This window comes from Cololabis saira, chromosome 17, assembly GCF_033807715.1.
Source record: "Cololabis saira isolate AMF1-May2022 chromosome 17, fColSai1.1, whole genome shotgun sequence".
Taxonomy (NCBI): Eukaryota; Metazoa; Chordata; class Actinopteri; order Beloniformes; family Belonidae; genus Cololabis; species Cololabis saira.
Window position 1 is genome coordinate 14,537,589 of NC_084603.1, and position 13,872 is coordinate 14,551,460.

At 39.7% G+C, this 13,872-nt stretch overlaps 2 protein-coding genes across 3 annotated transcripts in view; one reads left to right on the forward strand and one right to left on the reverse strand.

Moving 5' to 3' along the window:
• Window positions 1-8,391, reverse strand: part of si:dkey-192p21.6 (uncharacterized protein LOC565246 homolog) — a 43,615-nt gene extending 35,224 nt beyond the window's left edge. Inside the window, exons 1-6 of one of the 2 annotated variants that reach the window (XM_061746048.1) lie at window positions 7,984-8,391; window positions 6,766-6,837; window positions 5,091-5,215; window positions 4,035-4,153; window positions 400-469; window positions 247-313 (exon numbers count right to left, since the gene is read on the reverse strand). In XM_061746048.1, coding sequence (XP_061602032.1) covers window positions 247-313; window positions 400-469; window positions 4,035-4,153; window positions 5,091-5,215; window positions 6,766-6,837; window positions 7,984-8,100 — 570 coding nt within the window. In that variant the 5' untranslated portion in view covers window positions 8,101-8,391. Of the gene's footprint in view, window positions 1-246; window positions 314-399; window positions 470-4,034; window positions 4,154-5,090; window positions 5,216-6,765; window positions 6,861-7,983 lie in introns of both variants that reach the window. The other variant, XM_061746049.1, reaches the window with a different exon arrangement.
• A 398-nt stretch (window positions 8,392-8,789) lies between these two features.
• pcbd1 (pterin-4 alpha-carbinolamine dehydratase/dimerization cofactor of hepatocyte nuclear factor 1 alpha) lies at window positions 8,790-13,199 on the forward strand. The gene is made up of 4 exons (XM_061746171.1): window positions 8,790-8,935; window positions 9,607-9,738; window positions 9,838-9,918; window positions 12,455-13,199. The coding sequence occupies exons 1-4, from the start codon at window positions 8,933-8,935 to the stop codon at window positions 12,545-12,547; spliced, it is 309 nt and encodes a 102-aa protein (XP_061602155.1). The 5' UTR covers window positions 8,790-8,932; the 3' UTR covers window positions 12,548-13,199.
• Window positions 13,200-13,872: the final 673 nt, after the last annotated feature.

A 13,872-nucleotide genomic window follows, 5' to 3' on the forward strand; every position in this document is an offset into this window, starting at 1 on the left:
AAAACATCATAAAGTAAATCTTTTTCTGCACCGCAAGAATAAATATCAGGTAAGTGCTGAGCAAGCGTACACATCTGAAAAAACTGGAATTACAAAACGAATGATTGGATGTCCTTTCCATCCAAATCCTCTGATTCACTTATGATTGATCGGAATCTAATCAATCAAATTATGCACCTGTGTCCTCCAATTCAATTTATTAAGATGTTGATCAAATGCATTCATCAGAAGGGGAACGTTACTTACATTATCCAAAGAGGGCTGTGGATCTTGGCAGCAAACGGTTTTAATGAACTCTGATGTACAATGCCTCCTGCGAAACGAGCAAGTTGAGCCGATGGATAAGTCATCAGTGCGGGGAAGTAGCTTTACCTCTGGTTGATTCATCATAAAACATACCTGAAGATGTAGGGTACCATGACAAATAAGAGGGTGATTATGGCGAGCAGGAGAGCTGCCACCATAAGAGCTGGGAAAATAAGAAAAGGAAATGACTGCAAGGAAGTGGGAACTTTAATCAGTCAAAGCAACTCAGTGACCACAACAAGAGCTTTATACCATGGACCCAGTACTGGAGTTGAGGGGGGATGAGGGGGAATGGCATCCCCCCTGAAATAAAAACAGTCAAAATCATCTCCCCTGTAAAACTGCCATCCCCCCTTTCCATCCCTTATGTCATTTCATCAATTAATGTGGTTTTACTGCTATTTCACCATGTAGAGTCATCACCAGAAAAATAACTTTTGACAATTTTCACCTATTTCAGGTAAATTTTCACTTGAAATAAGTAGGAAAATCTGCCAGTGGGACAAGATTTATCTTCTTATAACAAGCAAAAAAATCTTGTTCCACTGGCAGATTTTTCTACTTATTTCAAGTGAAAATCTACTTGAAACAGGTGAAAATTGTTGTTTTTTCCAGTGATGAGTCTTGTTTTAAGTGTAATGAGATTGTTTTACTAAAATGAAACATTTTAACTAGAAATGACACAAATATTCTTGTTAAGATTTTGAGTTTTTGCAGTGATCCATTTTACTTATCCTGTGAAGAACAGAGGCATATTGATAAGTTCAGAAAACTGTTTTTTATTGTTGTGTTTTGATGTATTTGATGTAAACCCAGTGGATATTTAAAGCTTACAGAAGGCTGCATTTAACTGCTGCTATGTCATTCCTGCAGTATTTCTGCAGGTGTTTTGCTATTATTTGTAATATATTATATTATTTGTAATCAGCACAAATTATCTGTCCCCATATGATAAAATCCACCATCCCCCTGATTTCTTTTATAACTCGAGTACTGCATGGACCTCTGTCAGGATGAGACCTGACGGAGGTTAAAAGTGTTGACGGTAGGCCAAACTGTCTGATTTACTCCCCAGTGGCTCTCTGTCAACAAACCCGTGTCAAAGGGGATCCCTCCTGTGACCAAACAAGAAGCTACGACAACAATCTCCGTCGAACCATCAAAAAAGCATTATTCTGGGCAATCTAACCCTGCAAGTAGCTGAGGAGGAAAATCTTAGGCTAAAGTGGAAAAAGGAAAACAAAACCACACGGAAAAACCCCGACTGTGAGAGGAGAGTGGTTAAGATTATGTTACTGACGCACTTAATCTGGTGTTTTCTATTTGCTGAAACATTAAAGTAAGCAAGTAAAGTGAAGTAAGTAAGCAGACCTGGCATTTAAATTTGATGCAGGTTAAACTTTCTTAACTGGGTTGCACAGATATTACAGTATACAGGACTGTCTCAGAAAATTAGAATATTGTGATAAAGTTCTTTATTTTCTGTAATGCAATTAAAAAAACAAAAATGTCATACATTCTGGATTCATTACAAATCAACTGAAATATTGCAAGCCTTTTATTATTTTAATATTGCTGATCATGGCTTACAGTTTAAGATTAAGATTCCCAGAATATTCAAATTTTTTGAGATAGGATATTTGAGTTTTCTTAAGCTGTAAACCATGATCAGCAATATTAAAATAATAAAAGGCTTGCAATATTTCAGTTGATTTGTAATGAATCCAGAATGTATGACATTTTTGTAATTGCATTACAGAAAATCACAATATTCTAATTTTCTGAGACCGTCCTGTATTGGTCGGGTAAGATTTAAAAAATCTTCTTAATGAGTTCCTGCTCCTCCCTCACTATGTCTATGAGGCATTCATTCTTATTATAAAACTACAACACAAAGGCTCTTGTCATAGCACGATGGTCAGCTCGCATCAAAGCGCCGCGTTTCTCATCCGTGGGAAAACAGAATTCACTCTGGGACGATCTCTGAGTGCAGAGTGGTCCCTTAACTGCCCTGGAGGAGTCACAGCATCTCTGACACCCATTCATAAAACACGATAAAGCTCTCAGCACATAAAGTGCTTGCTGTAATCATTTCTGACAAAATAAATAGAATATGATGGAGGCATCTGAAACAACTCAATTAAGCCATGTACTGTATATATACCATATATATATTGATATGTTTGGTCGAACAAACACTTAATAGTAGTTGACATTGTGGGTTTATGCGTAAGAATTAAGGGCTGAGCAGGTGACTTGTGGTCTGTGGCCCGATGCAGAATACAGTACTAACATGATTAAAGGATGCATCTGATAGCAGCTGGACTGAGAAATGTGCTTGAGGACCACGAGGGAGGAGCTGGTGAAGCCCTGCGGCCAATCAATGGCAGAGACGGGAGTGAAGTTTGAAATACTCGAGCAGGGCAACTCTTACCTGTCTCAAGCCGCTGACAAGACCATTACTTAAGCTGAGCAATTCCTACTGGGACTTTGTGTAATCACCGGTCTGCGGAGCTAATGGAAGCTCATCACGCTGTGAGAGCTGCAGTCACACTGACCATAACGGATAATGGCTACTTGGCCTTAAAAGTCTGATCTACAACATAATCTGCAATATTGTTAAGTAGAGTGTACATTATGGAGAGAGGCGCTTTCAAAATCCCATTACGCCCTAATCCTCCCACACTCCCTAATGTATTTGCCACATCCCTGGACACCCAGAGCCAAGCCTTCAAAACAGGCTGAAAAGCTTTTCTTTTATCCCTTTTCAAGAAGTCGAGTCTTATCTGATCAATACACACGATGTCCCGTGAGATGGATGAGAATTACTGCTCAGTAGACGTGGACGAGAGAAGTGATTCCTCACTGTGCTGACTCAATTAAACAGAGTAGGGATCAAAGGCCGGGCCTGGCCGCGGCCAAGGGTGCATGACCGTCGCTGCATCTCCACATGGCCGTCAGGCCTGAGCAGAGGTGTCAAGTAACGAAGTACAAATACTTCGTTACCTTACTTAAGTAGAAATTTTGGTTATCTATACTTCACTGGAGTAATTATTTTTCAGACGACTTTTTACTTTTACTCATTACATTTTCACGCAATTATCTGTACTTTTTACTCTTTACATTTTAAAAACAGCCTCGTTACTCTATTTCATTTCGGCCTTTAAAAAAAAACTATCCAGTTAAATTGCTCCATCCCGATAGAGGGAATTTGGTCGTGGTTGTTTCAGATGTTCTTGTCCAGTTTTGTTCTTACATCCGTTCCCTCAGATTCCTGCAACTAAACTTGGATGTTCATTCCAATAAAGGTTAGGATAAATGATAACATGCCTCCGAAGTTTGACTTTTTGCACCATTACAATACTTATAGGCAACTAGTCATCATATCTCCTGCTCTCTGAAACACATGTTAATGCTCAATAGTACACATGTATGGTTCTTTAATATATTTGCATTATACTAAGATACATTAATTTTCAATGGCTTTTGTCCTTAATGGCTTTTTTCCCCCTTACATTACTTTTGCTTTTATACTTTAAGTAGTTTTGAAACCAGTACTTTTATACTTTTACTTGAGTAAAAAAACTTGAGTTGATACTTCAACTTCTACAGGAGTATTTTTAAACTCTAGTATCTATACTTCTACCTGAGTAATGAATGTGAATACTTCTGACACCTCTGGGCCTAAGTCATATCACGTATTCCTCTCCACGTGTGCTTTTACTTACGCAGGTATGCATTGTTTGGACTTTTATCCACAGAGAATTTGCAGACTGGATGAGTGAAGCCTAGTGGTTTCTGGACCCAAACAGAGTAATGACCCCCCTCCTCGTACGTCTGACTCCACCTGCGGCCAAAACAGGGAAATATTCAGACACATTTCCACCCCAAAGCTTTAATGTGATGCTCTGTTTTTATAGAAGAGGGATGCATTTTTACTCATGACAATTAAAAAGACAAAAAAAAAAGAGAGAAAGAAGCGTCTGTAGCTGCATCTGTGCAGCTCAAGAGCACCACCTAGAGCACCAAGAGCACCACCTATGCAGGCTGCAAGTGCAGCTCTATACCCTCATCATCTCGAGCTTCAGGCCCAAAAAACATGCATTACACCCTCATATTGATCCAGTGTTGGGATGACATAGTATCTATCAGTCTGAGTGTTTTTTTTCAAAGGGGTAAAAGAAATCAATAGCGGCACAGTCTGGTTAGAAACCTCAGAATTGATCCGAGGATCAAGACTAGACCTCTGAAAGAGCTTTAAAGAAAAGAAAACAAACACACACACAAAAAAAACAGGCTTTTCATACTGCATCAAAATTCCTTGTAATGTGTTTATCGGTGACCCCCACGAAAGACAGCGTGTCCCGTCAGGTCTGACTGTTTCATAAGTAAAACTGCCTCCTCCTGTTAGCATCCCACTGATGCGTGTGGAGGACATGCAGCTTTCAAGCCTTAATGAGCCCTTTTCATCAATATCAGAATGTCAGGTCTTATTAACCCCAAAAAGGCTCCTGATCAATACCTGGCGAGGTGGTTTAAGGGAGGGCATCACTCAGGTCCAGAAAGCAGGTCATGATTATCCCCCCCAGCCCTGTAAATAATCTCACAGACTGCTGATGCAATCATTGGATACCATCACAGTATATCTGTTCCTCAAGACAAGAGGAGTGCACTCCCCTCAGGCACAGTTAATGTCAGGAAACAACACTCAAATCAGTGTTTTTGCCTTCCGGGGGGGAGGCCAAAGGTGGTATTAACATCTGGTTTGAAAATCAAAGTATTACCTGCAAAAGAAAGTTGCATTTCCTGTTTGTAAGTGCACCTGCATAGTCAGAGTGAACTGAGTGTTGACTTTTGCAGATGCATTTTTGTCCCTGGGCTTCACTGTGCCCAAATGCTGGTACAGGCACTGAAAAACAAAAACAAGAGAAATCTGGATTCAATTAAGTTCCTCGTTTGTTTAGAACAGTTTCAAAGTGTCTTAAACTGTGGTCTTGTCAAGGCTGTGGTTAATTCTTTCATGAAACAGACATTTTCATGCCTTACTGAAACGCTCTCTTTCGAACCGAGTCTGTGCATTCAGCAGCCTTGTGGTCTCGTGATGAGCACATTAAAAACAGCTGAGGCTTTCAAAGCAGGGGCCACAAGAATACGCAAATCATTTCTGGGCTGACACTTTCCCAGACCATATATTTTAATTAAGGAATAACTGTGAACATGAACGTTGAGGTCTTGAAAACAAAGTGGGAGTCAAAGGACGGTCAAAAAAAACTAATCAAAGCCGCTTTTTCATTTTTGATGTCCGGACTGGAGGCATCTTGCTTTATTATGACGTCGTCCTTGAATGTGGCTTTCGTGGAAGATTAATCCGAAATAACCTGAATACAAATAAACCTGATACACAGAGGTGGGTAGTAACGAGTTACATTTACTCCGTTACATTTACTTGAGTAAGTTTTGGGAAATGTTGTACTTTTAGGAGTAGTTTTGAATCACTATACTTTTTACTTTTACTTGAGTAGATTTGTGAAGAAGAAACTGTTACTCTTACTCCGCTACATTAGGCTACGTTGAGCTGTTACTTTTCTTTTATCCCTTTTATCCACGTACGTGTCAATCTCATGACATCACTGAGTGATTCTTTGGGAAGAATGTTAGTTTTTGCATGTTTTGTCACACATACACAGACTCAAACACACACAGAGTTTCTATGAGTTCATGGGCTTGTTCTAGTTCTGCCTGGTTAAAAAAGAAAAGTACAAAGGCTTGAAATGTTGTGCTACTTGTGCTTTTTAAAATTTTTTCATTCTGTTATTATTTTATTTATTTTATTATGTATTAAAGTACTTGAATTTACTTTAAGATTCTTTTAATTTAAGCTATTTTTTTTTATTAATTTTCATTTATTTTATTGATTTAATTTGCCTGAAAATGATTATTTTTTACTTTTGTCTGTTTGAATGGTTGTGTTAAAAAAATAAATCAGACGTTACTCAACAGTTACTCAGTACTTGAGTAGTTTTTTCACCAAGTACTTTTTTACTTTTACTCAAGTAATTATTTGGATGACTACTTTTTACTTCTACTTGAGTCATATTATTCTGAAGTAACAGTACTTTTACTTGAGTACAATATTTGGCTCCTCTACCCAGCTCTGCTGATACATAAACAAGACCTGTGGAGTAATGCAGTCAGCCCGAACTCTCCAGCTCCAGTGACACGGAAGAAAAGAGGAAAATAATGTGCAGAAGTTGATGAGAAGAACCCCCCTCACTTTGCTGGGGCCTGGCCCTCAGGGGTCACCAAGCGGTCACTTCCTAACTACAGGCTGGTGTGCAGCGGCCTCTCGTACCACACCGGACCAACTGACACAGGACATTATGGTTAATCACGTAAACAATCTGCTGCCACCAATGTTATACTCCCAATAAATGTGGTGACACGCCACCCATCTCTCACCTTGTAGCAGTAATCTGACGTGTAGAAAACGTGCACTTCTTCTGTCAGCTGATTATGAAATGTGAGCAGAGCCTGGTCCATTTTCAGAGGAGACCCTGCGTAGGGTCAAAGGAGCTCGGATTTATTGACGATGCACAAATCTCCTTGTCTTCATAAATATTTGACAGCACAAGGGATGTTTCAGATCACCATCACCATCGCACGGGCTCGATACTATTGAATGCTCATACTAATGACATGTCCTCCGTTTCTAAATGAATTCATGAATGAATTTTCTTCTCAGGAAACAATCACTGATTGACATACTGTACATAACTGAGACAAGTTATTGTTGCTGACTGACATTACATAAGCAGAGGTGTCAAGTAACAAAGTACAAATAATTTGTTACCTTACTTAAGTAGAAATTTTGGTTATCTATACTTCACTGGAGTAATTCTTTTTCAGACGACTTTTTACTTTTACTCCTTACATTTTCAAGCAATTATCTGTACTTTTTACTCCTTACATTTTAAAAACAGCCTCGTTACTCTATTTCATTTCGGCCTTCAAAAAAAACTATCCAGTTAAATTGCTCCATCCGGATAGAGTGAATTTGGTTGTGGTTGTTTCAGATGTTCTTGTCCAGTTTTGTTCTTACATCCGTTCCCTCAGATTCCTGCAACTAAACTTGGATGTACATTCCAATAAAGGTTAGGATAAATGATAACATGCCTCTGAAGTTTGACTTTTTGCACCATTAAAATACTTATAGGCAACTAGTCATCATATCTCCTGCTCTCTGAAACACATGTTAATGCTCAATAGTACACATATATGGTTCTTTAATATATTTGCATTATACTAAGATGCATTCATTTTCAATAGCTTTTGTCCTTAATGGCTTTTTTCCCCCTTACATTACTTTTACTTTTATACTTTAAGTAGTTTTGAAACCAGTACTTTTATACTTTTACTTGAGTAAAAAACTTGAGTAATACTTCTGCAGGAGTATTTTTAAACTCTAGTATCTATACTTCTACCTGAGTAATGAATGTGAATACTTTTGACACCTCTGGTAATGCACATTCAAGGCAATGTGTACTTATGTGTGCCGTCTTGACCAGGACTCCCTGGGAGAAGATATCTCAATGGGACATTTCCTGGATAAATAAAGGCTAAATAAATAAATAACGCCTTTGTCACTCGTTTAACATAATGGCTAATGGTACGGCTCACCGTCTGTGACGTGTCCTCCAGAGCCGCCGTTAATAAGAAACAACACGGGTAGACCTGTAAATAGTAGTCTGTAGGGTTCCATGTTGCTGTTTGAAAACAGTCTCCGTCAGCGCTCATCTTTATAACTCTGGCTCTAATATAAAAAACGGTCAAAGGTCAGTATGTATATGTCTAGTTGGTGGATCCTTTTAAGTGATTAGTAATGGCGAGGCGAACGTAATAGTTAAGCGACGTCAGGAAACTGAGGACTGATCGCAGCTTCGTGTGAATGTGCACCTAAGAAGTCACGCAGGTAATTTCAAAGATCAAACCCCCCCCATGTGACCCCGGTCTGATGGTTTTCTTCTAAATAACAGCTTAATTTCCTCTCTGACTGAAGCACCTTTCTCATTTCCACCTCCACTCAGCTGTTAAACGCTGATCACCAGTCACATCCCCTCCCACTGTTCATTTCATTAACTAGTTCATTTCCCAGAGCACTTGCTGTGACAGATGAGTTCAAAAGGGGGCAGGTTTTGCAGGAGCAGCTCATTAACCTTTGACATCAGCTCTGCTAGACCGTCCCTTCGCATCTGCAGCGGAGGTTATGAATACTCTAAGTTCAGTTTTTATAGGATTAAGAAATAGGTTATTGAGGCGCGTGTAAAAGCTCCATTATCAGCTCCTATCATCACACAGCAAACACTGGCGCCCTGGCCTTTGTGTTGGATCCTGCAAACATAGCTGGCCTCACGAATGCCTTGCACAACAGAGGACTGTTTATGATTAAACCCATGCTGACGAGCGGATGAAGAGCCTGTCAGCAGGGAGGATTTCTGCTCAGGCTCCTGCAGGGGCAGCTAAGCAGAGTCCAAGGCTCGTGTGTTTAATGAAATCATTCCAGTTGCACTGACTGGCTGCCACAGCAGTTTTTCTGTTGAGAAACAGGGAGCAGGATCACTCTTGAATCATGGTGAGTACACGTCTTTACTCCAGCTCATGTCTCTCTTACTTCACACCTTTTGACTTAAAGTATTGTGTTGAATTTAATGTTTTATTGCAGAGAGACAATTAAAGTTGTCCCTACATGATTTCTCACCACAGAGAAACCTTTTCCTGTGTCTGTAATTTATGCTCATGAAGCTGCTGCTTCATCGCTTGCAGACTGGAGGTCTGAGCCACAGTTGTTTGCGTGCTGCTCATCAACACAGACGCAGCAGATTACGTCGTTGCTATGATACCTGTTGATGTCACCGCTGTGTTTCAGGCTGGGGCCGACACGTCTGTTTGTTTTGTCGGTTCAATGATCATCTGGGGACAAAACCTTCACATGTGGCCCCTAGGATTGTGCAATAAAGTCATATGCAAGGGGAATACCATCAACAGAGTTCAGATTTGGAGCCAGTTTTTAGTGTGGCTGACTATAATGAGCGTAACTAACTTAATCCACGTGATAATGTTTGAGGATTATAGGAAGCAAGTGACTCCCACCACCACAACTACACACCCTGGAACCAGCTAGTTGTTTGAACCAGGAATGCAGCCCCTCATTGTTTCCAGATGGGAGCTTGCAGCCAATCACAGTTTGTGTTTGTGAAACTGCCCCTCTCAAATACGCGTGCTACTCTGCTCTGACCCCCCCAGGCAGGAAAGATCCAGGGTCTGACTGAAGAGGAGAGGGCCCACCTACTCCCCATGCTACGCGGGGCTCAGTGGGTGGAGGTTGTGGGGCGAGACGCCATCTACAAAGAGTTTATTTTCAAAGACTTCAATCAGGCACGTGCAGCTTTGTCCCACCTGAGTCATATCAGACCACGTCTTTTGTACGTTTATTATATTCCTGCGTGATTTTTTTATTTAATTTTTTTTCCTCAGGCTTTCGGTTTCATGTCCAGAGTGGCCTTACAAGCAGAGAAGATGGATCATCATCCTGAGTGGTTCAATGTCTATAACAAGGTATTAAAAACCAGCAAACACAACTGGACTCGGTTTTGACCGACTAATAAACCTAATAAACAAAAAACAGAATAACAGTAGCGCTGCTGGTGTCCCCACAACCACCGGTGCTCTTGCAATGGGTGCAACAATGAACTCAAAAGAAAAAATGCAGGCACTCTGGTGGCTTGAAAAAAGTTAAAAAACCTTTATTTAGACTGGGTTACATCTAAAAAACACCAACGCGTGTCGGCTTGCGCCTTCCTCAGGGTGTATGTACCCATACAAGCAGAGAAGTATGTACCCATTGGTGTTTTTTAGATGTAACCCAGTCTAAATAAAGGTTTTTTAACTTTTTACAAGCCACCAGAGTGCCTGCATTTTTTCTTTTGAAACCTAATAAACAGTTGTTCCAGACCAAATAAGCCCTGGTCCAGGGACCACTAGCAGGTACCCAGCTCCTGTGTTGTAGCAGATTTGAAGAAGCTTCTTATACTCAGTGCGGTTACATGCACATCTAAATCGAGCTTTTAACAACAATCCAGCTCAGAATTAAATTGGAGTTTCCAGGAAATCCAAATATACATGCGTGAGAAGACAATCGATTATTAAAACTTAATAATATTATTAACCTATTCTGAAAACCAGGTTTTCTCTTTCTTTAACATATAAAGTGGTCTCCCCTCAGCCTGCCAACTCAGAGAAGGAGGAAAGCAACCAAATTCTGCAGTGTCTGTACAGCCGCCCGGATGAACCGTCCAGTGTAATGTGACTTCTAGGAGCCGTTCAGATTCTGCTCCCTTTCGTTATGTAACCAAAATGCAAACCACGCCCACAACTAAACACCGTGTCCTAACTGCATGCGAGCGCCCGACTATCGCGTCGCACTGCGTGACATCGGACGCTCTCTGTCCACACTGAAACCGTTCAATGTTCAATGTTCAGCTCAAAACAGCGCGCCGCACCGCATCGCGCTGTGCAGCGCTGCGTCGCTCGCGGCCAGTTAGGACAGTTCAATAGGAGATAAAGCAATGGAATTGATTTTGCCGCTGACGCTCGCTTGCATCGCATGCAGTTAGGGCACGGTGTAACTCCGCCGGCCGGAGCTTCCACCATTTTTTCGTAGCGGTGTATCGCGTCATTCAGGCAGCCAATCAGCACAGAGCCTCATTATCATAGCCCCGCCCACTCAGAATCCTGCATAGATAATGAGGTTAGAGAATGGGAAGATAAAGACCTGGCTCAGAGGCTGAATTTCTAATTTATTTAGCAAAAACAATCAAAAGCTTGTTTTTAAGACATTCAAGGCCTGTTTAAAATAGGTATTAGATGCCATAATAGGTCCCCTTTAAGTGAGGTGCGTTTGAATCTGGGACGCTAGGTGGCGCCACACGCACTTTTGTGTTGGAGTTCTTCCAGTTCAATTAGTAAACAAGCATGAAGGAGGACAACCATAGACATATATACATGTATATATGTCTATGAGGACAACAACATCAGAACTGTCCCGTAATCATGAAAGGGGAGCTGACAAATCAGAGCAGGTTGTAATTTCAAAATAAAGCGACTGCCATACTTTCCAGAGAACGTCCTATTTGAAAATGAGTCTTTTTATTCTACTGGGTTTAAACAAATGATAGTTCAGTTTGAGACTTCCCTCCCTGTTTAATATATGGAAAAGGACTATATATTATAATTATTTTTTTTCCCTTTTTTTCTTAATTTTGATGTCAAAAATCGCGATTTCATTCTAATTGTTTACATATCAAGCAAAATTGTACTTTAAGTTGATGAAAAAAATCTAAATACACACACACAACTATATGTATGTACAGGACTGTCTCAGAAAATTAGAATATTGTGATTTTCTGTAATGCAATTACAAAAACAGAAATGTCATACATTCTGGATTCATTACAAATCAACTGAAATATTGCATGCCTTTTATTATTTTAATATTGCTGATCATGGCTTACAGTTTAAGAAAACTCAAATATCCTATCTCAAAAAATTAGAATATTCTGGGAATCTTAATCTTAAACTGTAAGCCATAATCAGCAATATTAAAATAATAAAAGGCTTGCAATATTTCAGTTGGTTTGTAATGAATCCAGAATGTATGACATTTTTGTTTTTTTAATTGCATTACAGAAAATAAAGAACTTTATCACAATATTCAAATTTTCTGAGACAGTCATGTGTATGGAGGACTATATATTATAATTATTTTTTTTCCTTTTTTTCTTAATTTTGATGTCACAAATCCCGGTTTCATTCTAATTGTTTACATATCAAGCAAAATTGTACCTTCAGTTGATGAAAAAATCTAAATACACACACACAACTATATGTATGTATGCATGTACGGTATGTATAGTGTATGTGTGTGTGTGTGTGTGTGTGTGTGTATATATATATATATATATATATATATAAAAATAAATAAAATGTGCTGTATATTTTTGCATCAAGTGGAGGAAGTAGCTGGATCACTACCCGTTTTAGTGTTGAGTGATCGTCTCATACTTTCCTTGTGCTCCAATCTCTCTTGGTTCAGGTCCAGATCACTCTCAGCACTCACGACTGTGGCGGGCTGTCCCAGCGGGACATCACGCTGGCCACCTTCGTTGACCAGGTTTCTGTGATGTGACCAACCTGATGCCAACAAGTCCCGGCTCTCTAAAGGTTGATTTAACTAAGAAAGCTCAGAACTTTTAAAACCCAAAGAGAAATGAAGCAGTTACTTTCAACTTTTTGTGAAAAATGTAGAAATCCTGTTGCTGATCTTGAACATGGTGAGAAAAATAAACTATTTTGTGACGTAAACTTTGAAATGGCGATCACAAATTAAGATTCCCAGCAAGTGTTCCAGGTGTTACAACAGAAACATGTCAGTAGTACGCGTCGTCTGTCCAAATACGTGTCTTCATGTGCCTTAGTACTGTTGTTAGTGAGTTTGTTTCTGTGTCAAACTGTTGTATGTGAAAGATTTCCAGGAAATAAGATTTAAAGCATTTTATTGAGCCTTTGGCTGCGTTTGGTTGGTTTAATGATGCGTGTGATTAATCAAGAAGAAACCATCATCAGATACCACAAATCAGCACTCGTTCATTCATGTAGTCCTACGTGAAGACACTTCACAAGACTCAACACATCCAGAAGCTCACACGGGTCCTGACCAACACAAAACAAATCTGATCTATTAAATTAAAACCTCCTGTTAACAGTTGTCAGTGTTTTTTTTGTATTTGATCACAAATTACTTTTAGCTGGGAGGGAATATGTCAATGATCATGAGGTTTTTGATATTTGGCATGGTGTTAGGCATGGACATAAGGCTTTCAAAAACCACTGCAAACAAATTGGGACCACCCCTAGTGGCTGGTTTGCAGAAAATTAAAAATGTCACCCGCCGAAAAGGCCAAAGGTCATATCTCAGCTTCTCTTAATAATAATAATAATAATAATAATGAATTTAATTTATAATGCACTTTCCATTCGGAAACCTCAAAGTGCTTACAAGAAGAAAAAAAAAAACAGAAAAAAAAAAACCATTCAGATCATTTATCATAGCTGGCATATGCTTTGTTAAAAAGGTGGGTTTTAAGTCCTCTCTTAAAAGTGTCAACTGTCTGTGGTTCTCTCAGGTGGGTGGGGAGGGCGTTCCACAGTTTAGGGGCAACGGAGCACTCTTAGAACTCTTAGTCCTAGATTGTTGTATATTGTCACTTTCTCAACTTCTTTGGTGCTAGGAATTCAATTCTGAGATAAATTTCCTATTTCAAGGTCATGTTGAAGGTCAAATTTAATTTTCAAAGTCATTTTTTGCCCAAAATCTCCATGAATTAAGTCGCATAAAAATATTGTATAGGGCTATTTTCCCCCCCAAGGAATGCAATTTTCTGTTTATTGGACAGGTCACTATCAGGGCCGCTGCAAGGGGTGTGCGAACCGCGCGACCGCACGGGGCCTCGC

Bases quoted from the DNA above. Each gene is read 5' to 3' on its own strand.
- pcbd1 (XM_061746171.1), top strand. The intron at 9,739-9,837 runs GCACGTGCAGCT...TTTTTTCCTCAG, and splicing joins TTTTCAAAGACTTCAATCAG to GCTTTCGGTTTCATGTCCAG. The intron at 9,919-12,454 runs GTATTAAAAACC...CTCTTGGTTCAG, and splicing joins GGTTCAATGTCTATAACAAG to GTCCAGATCACTCTCAGCAC.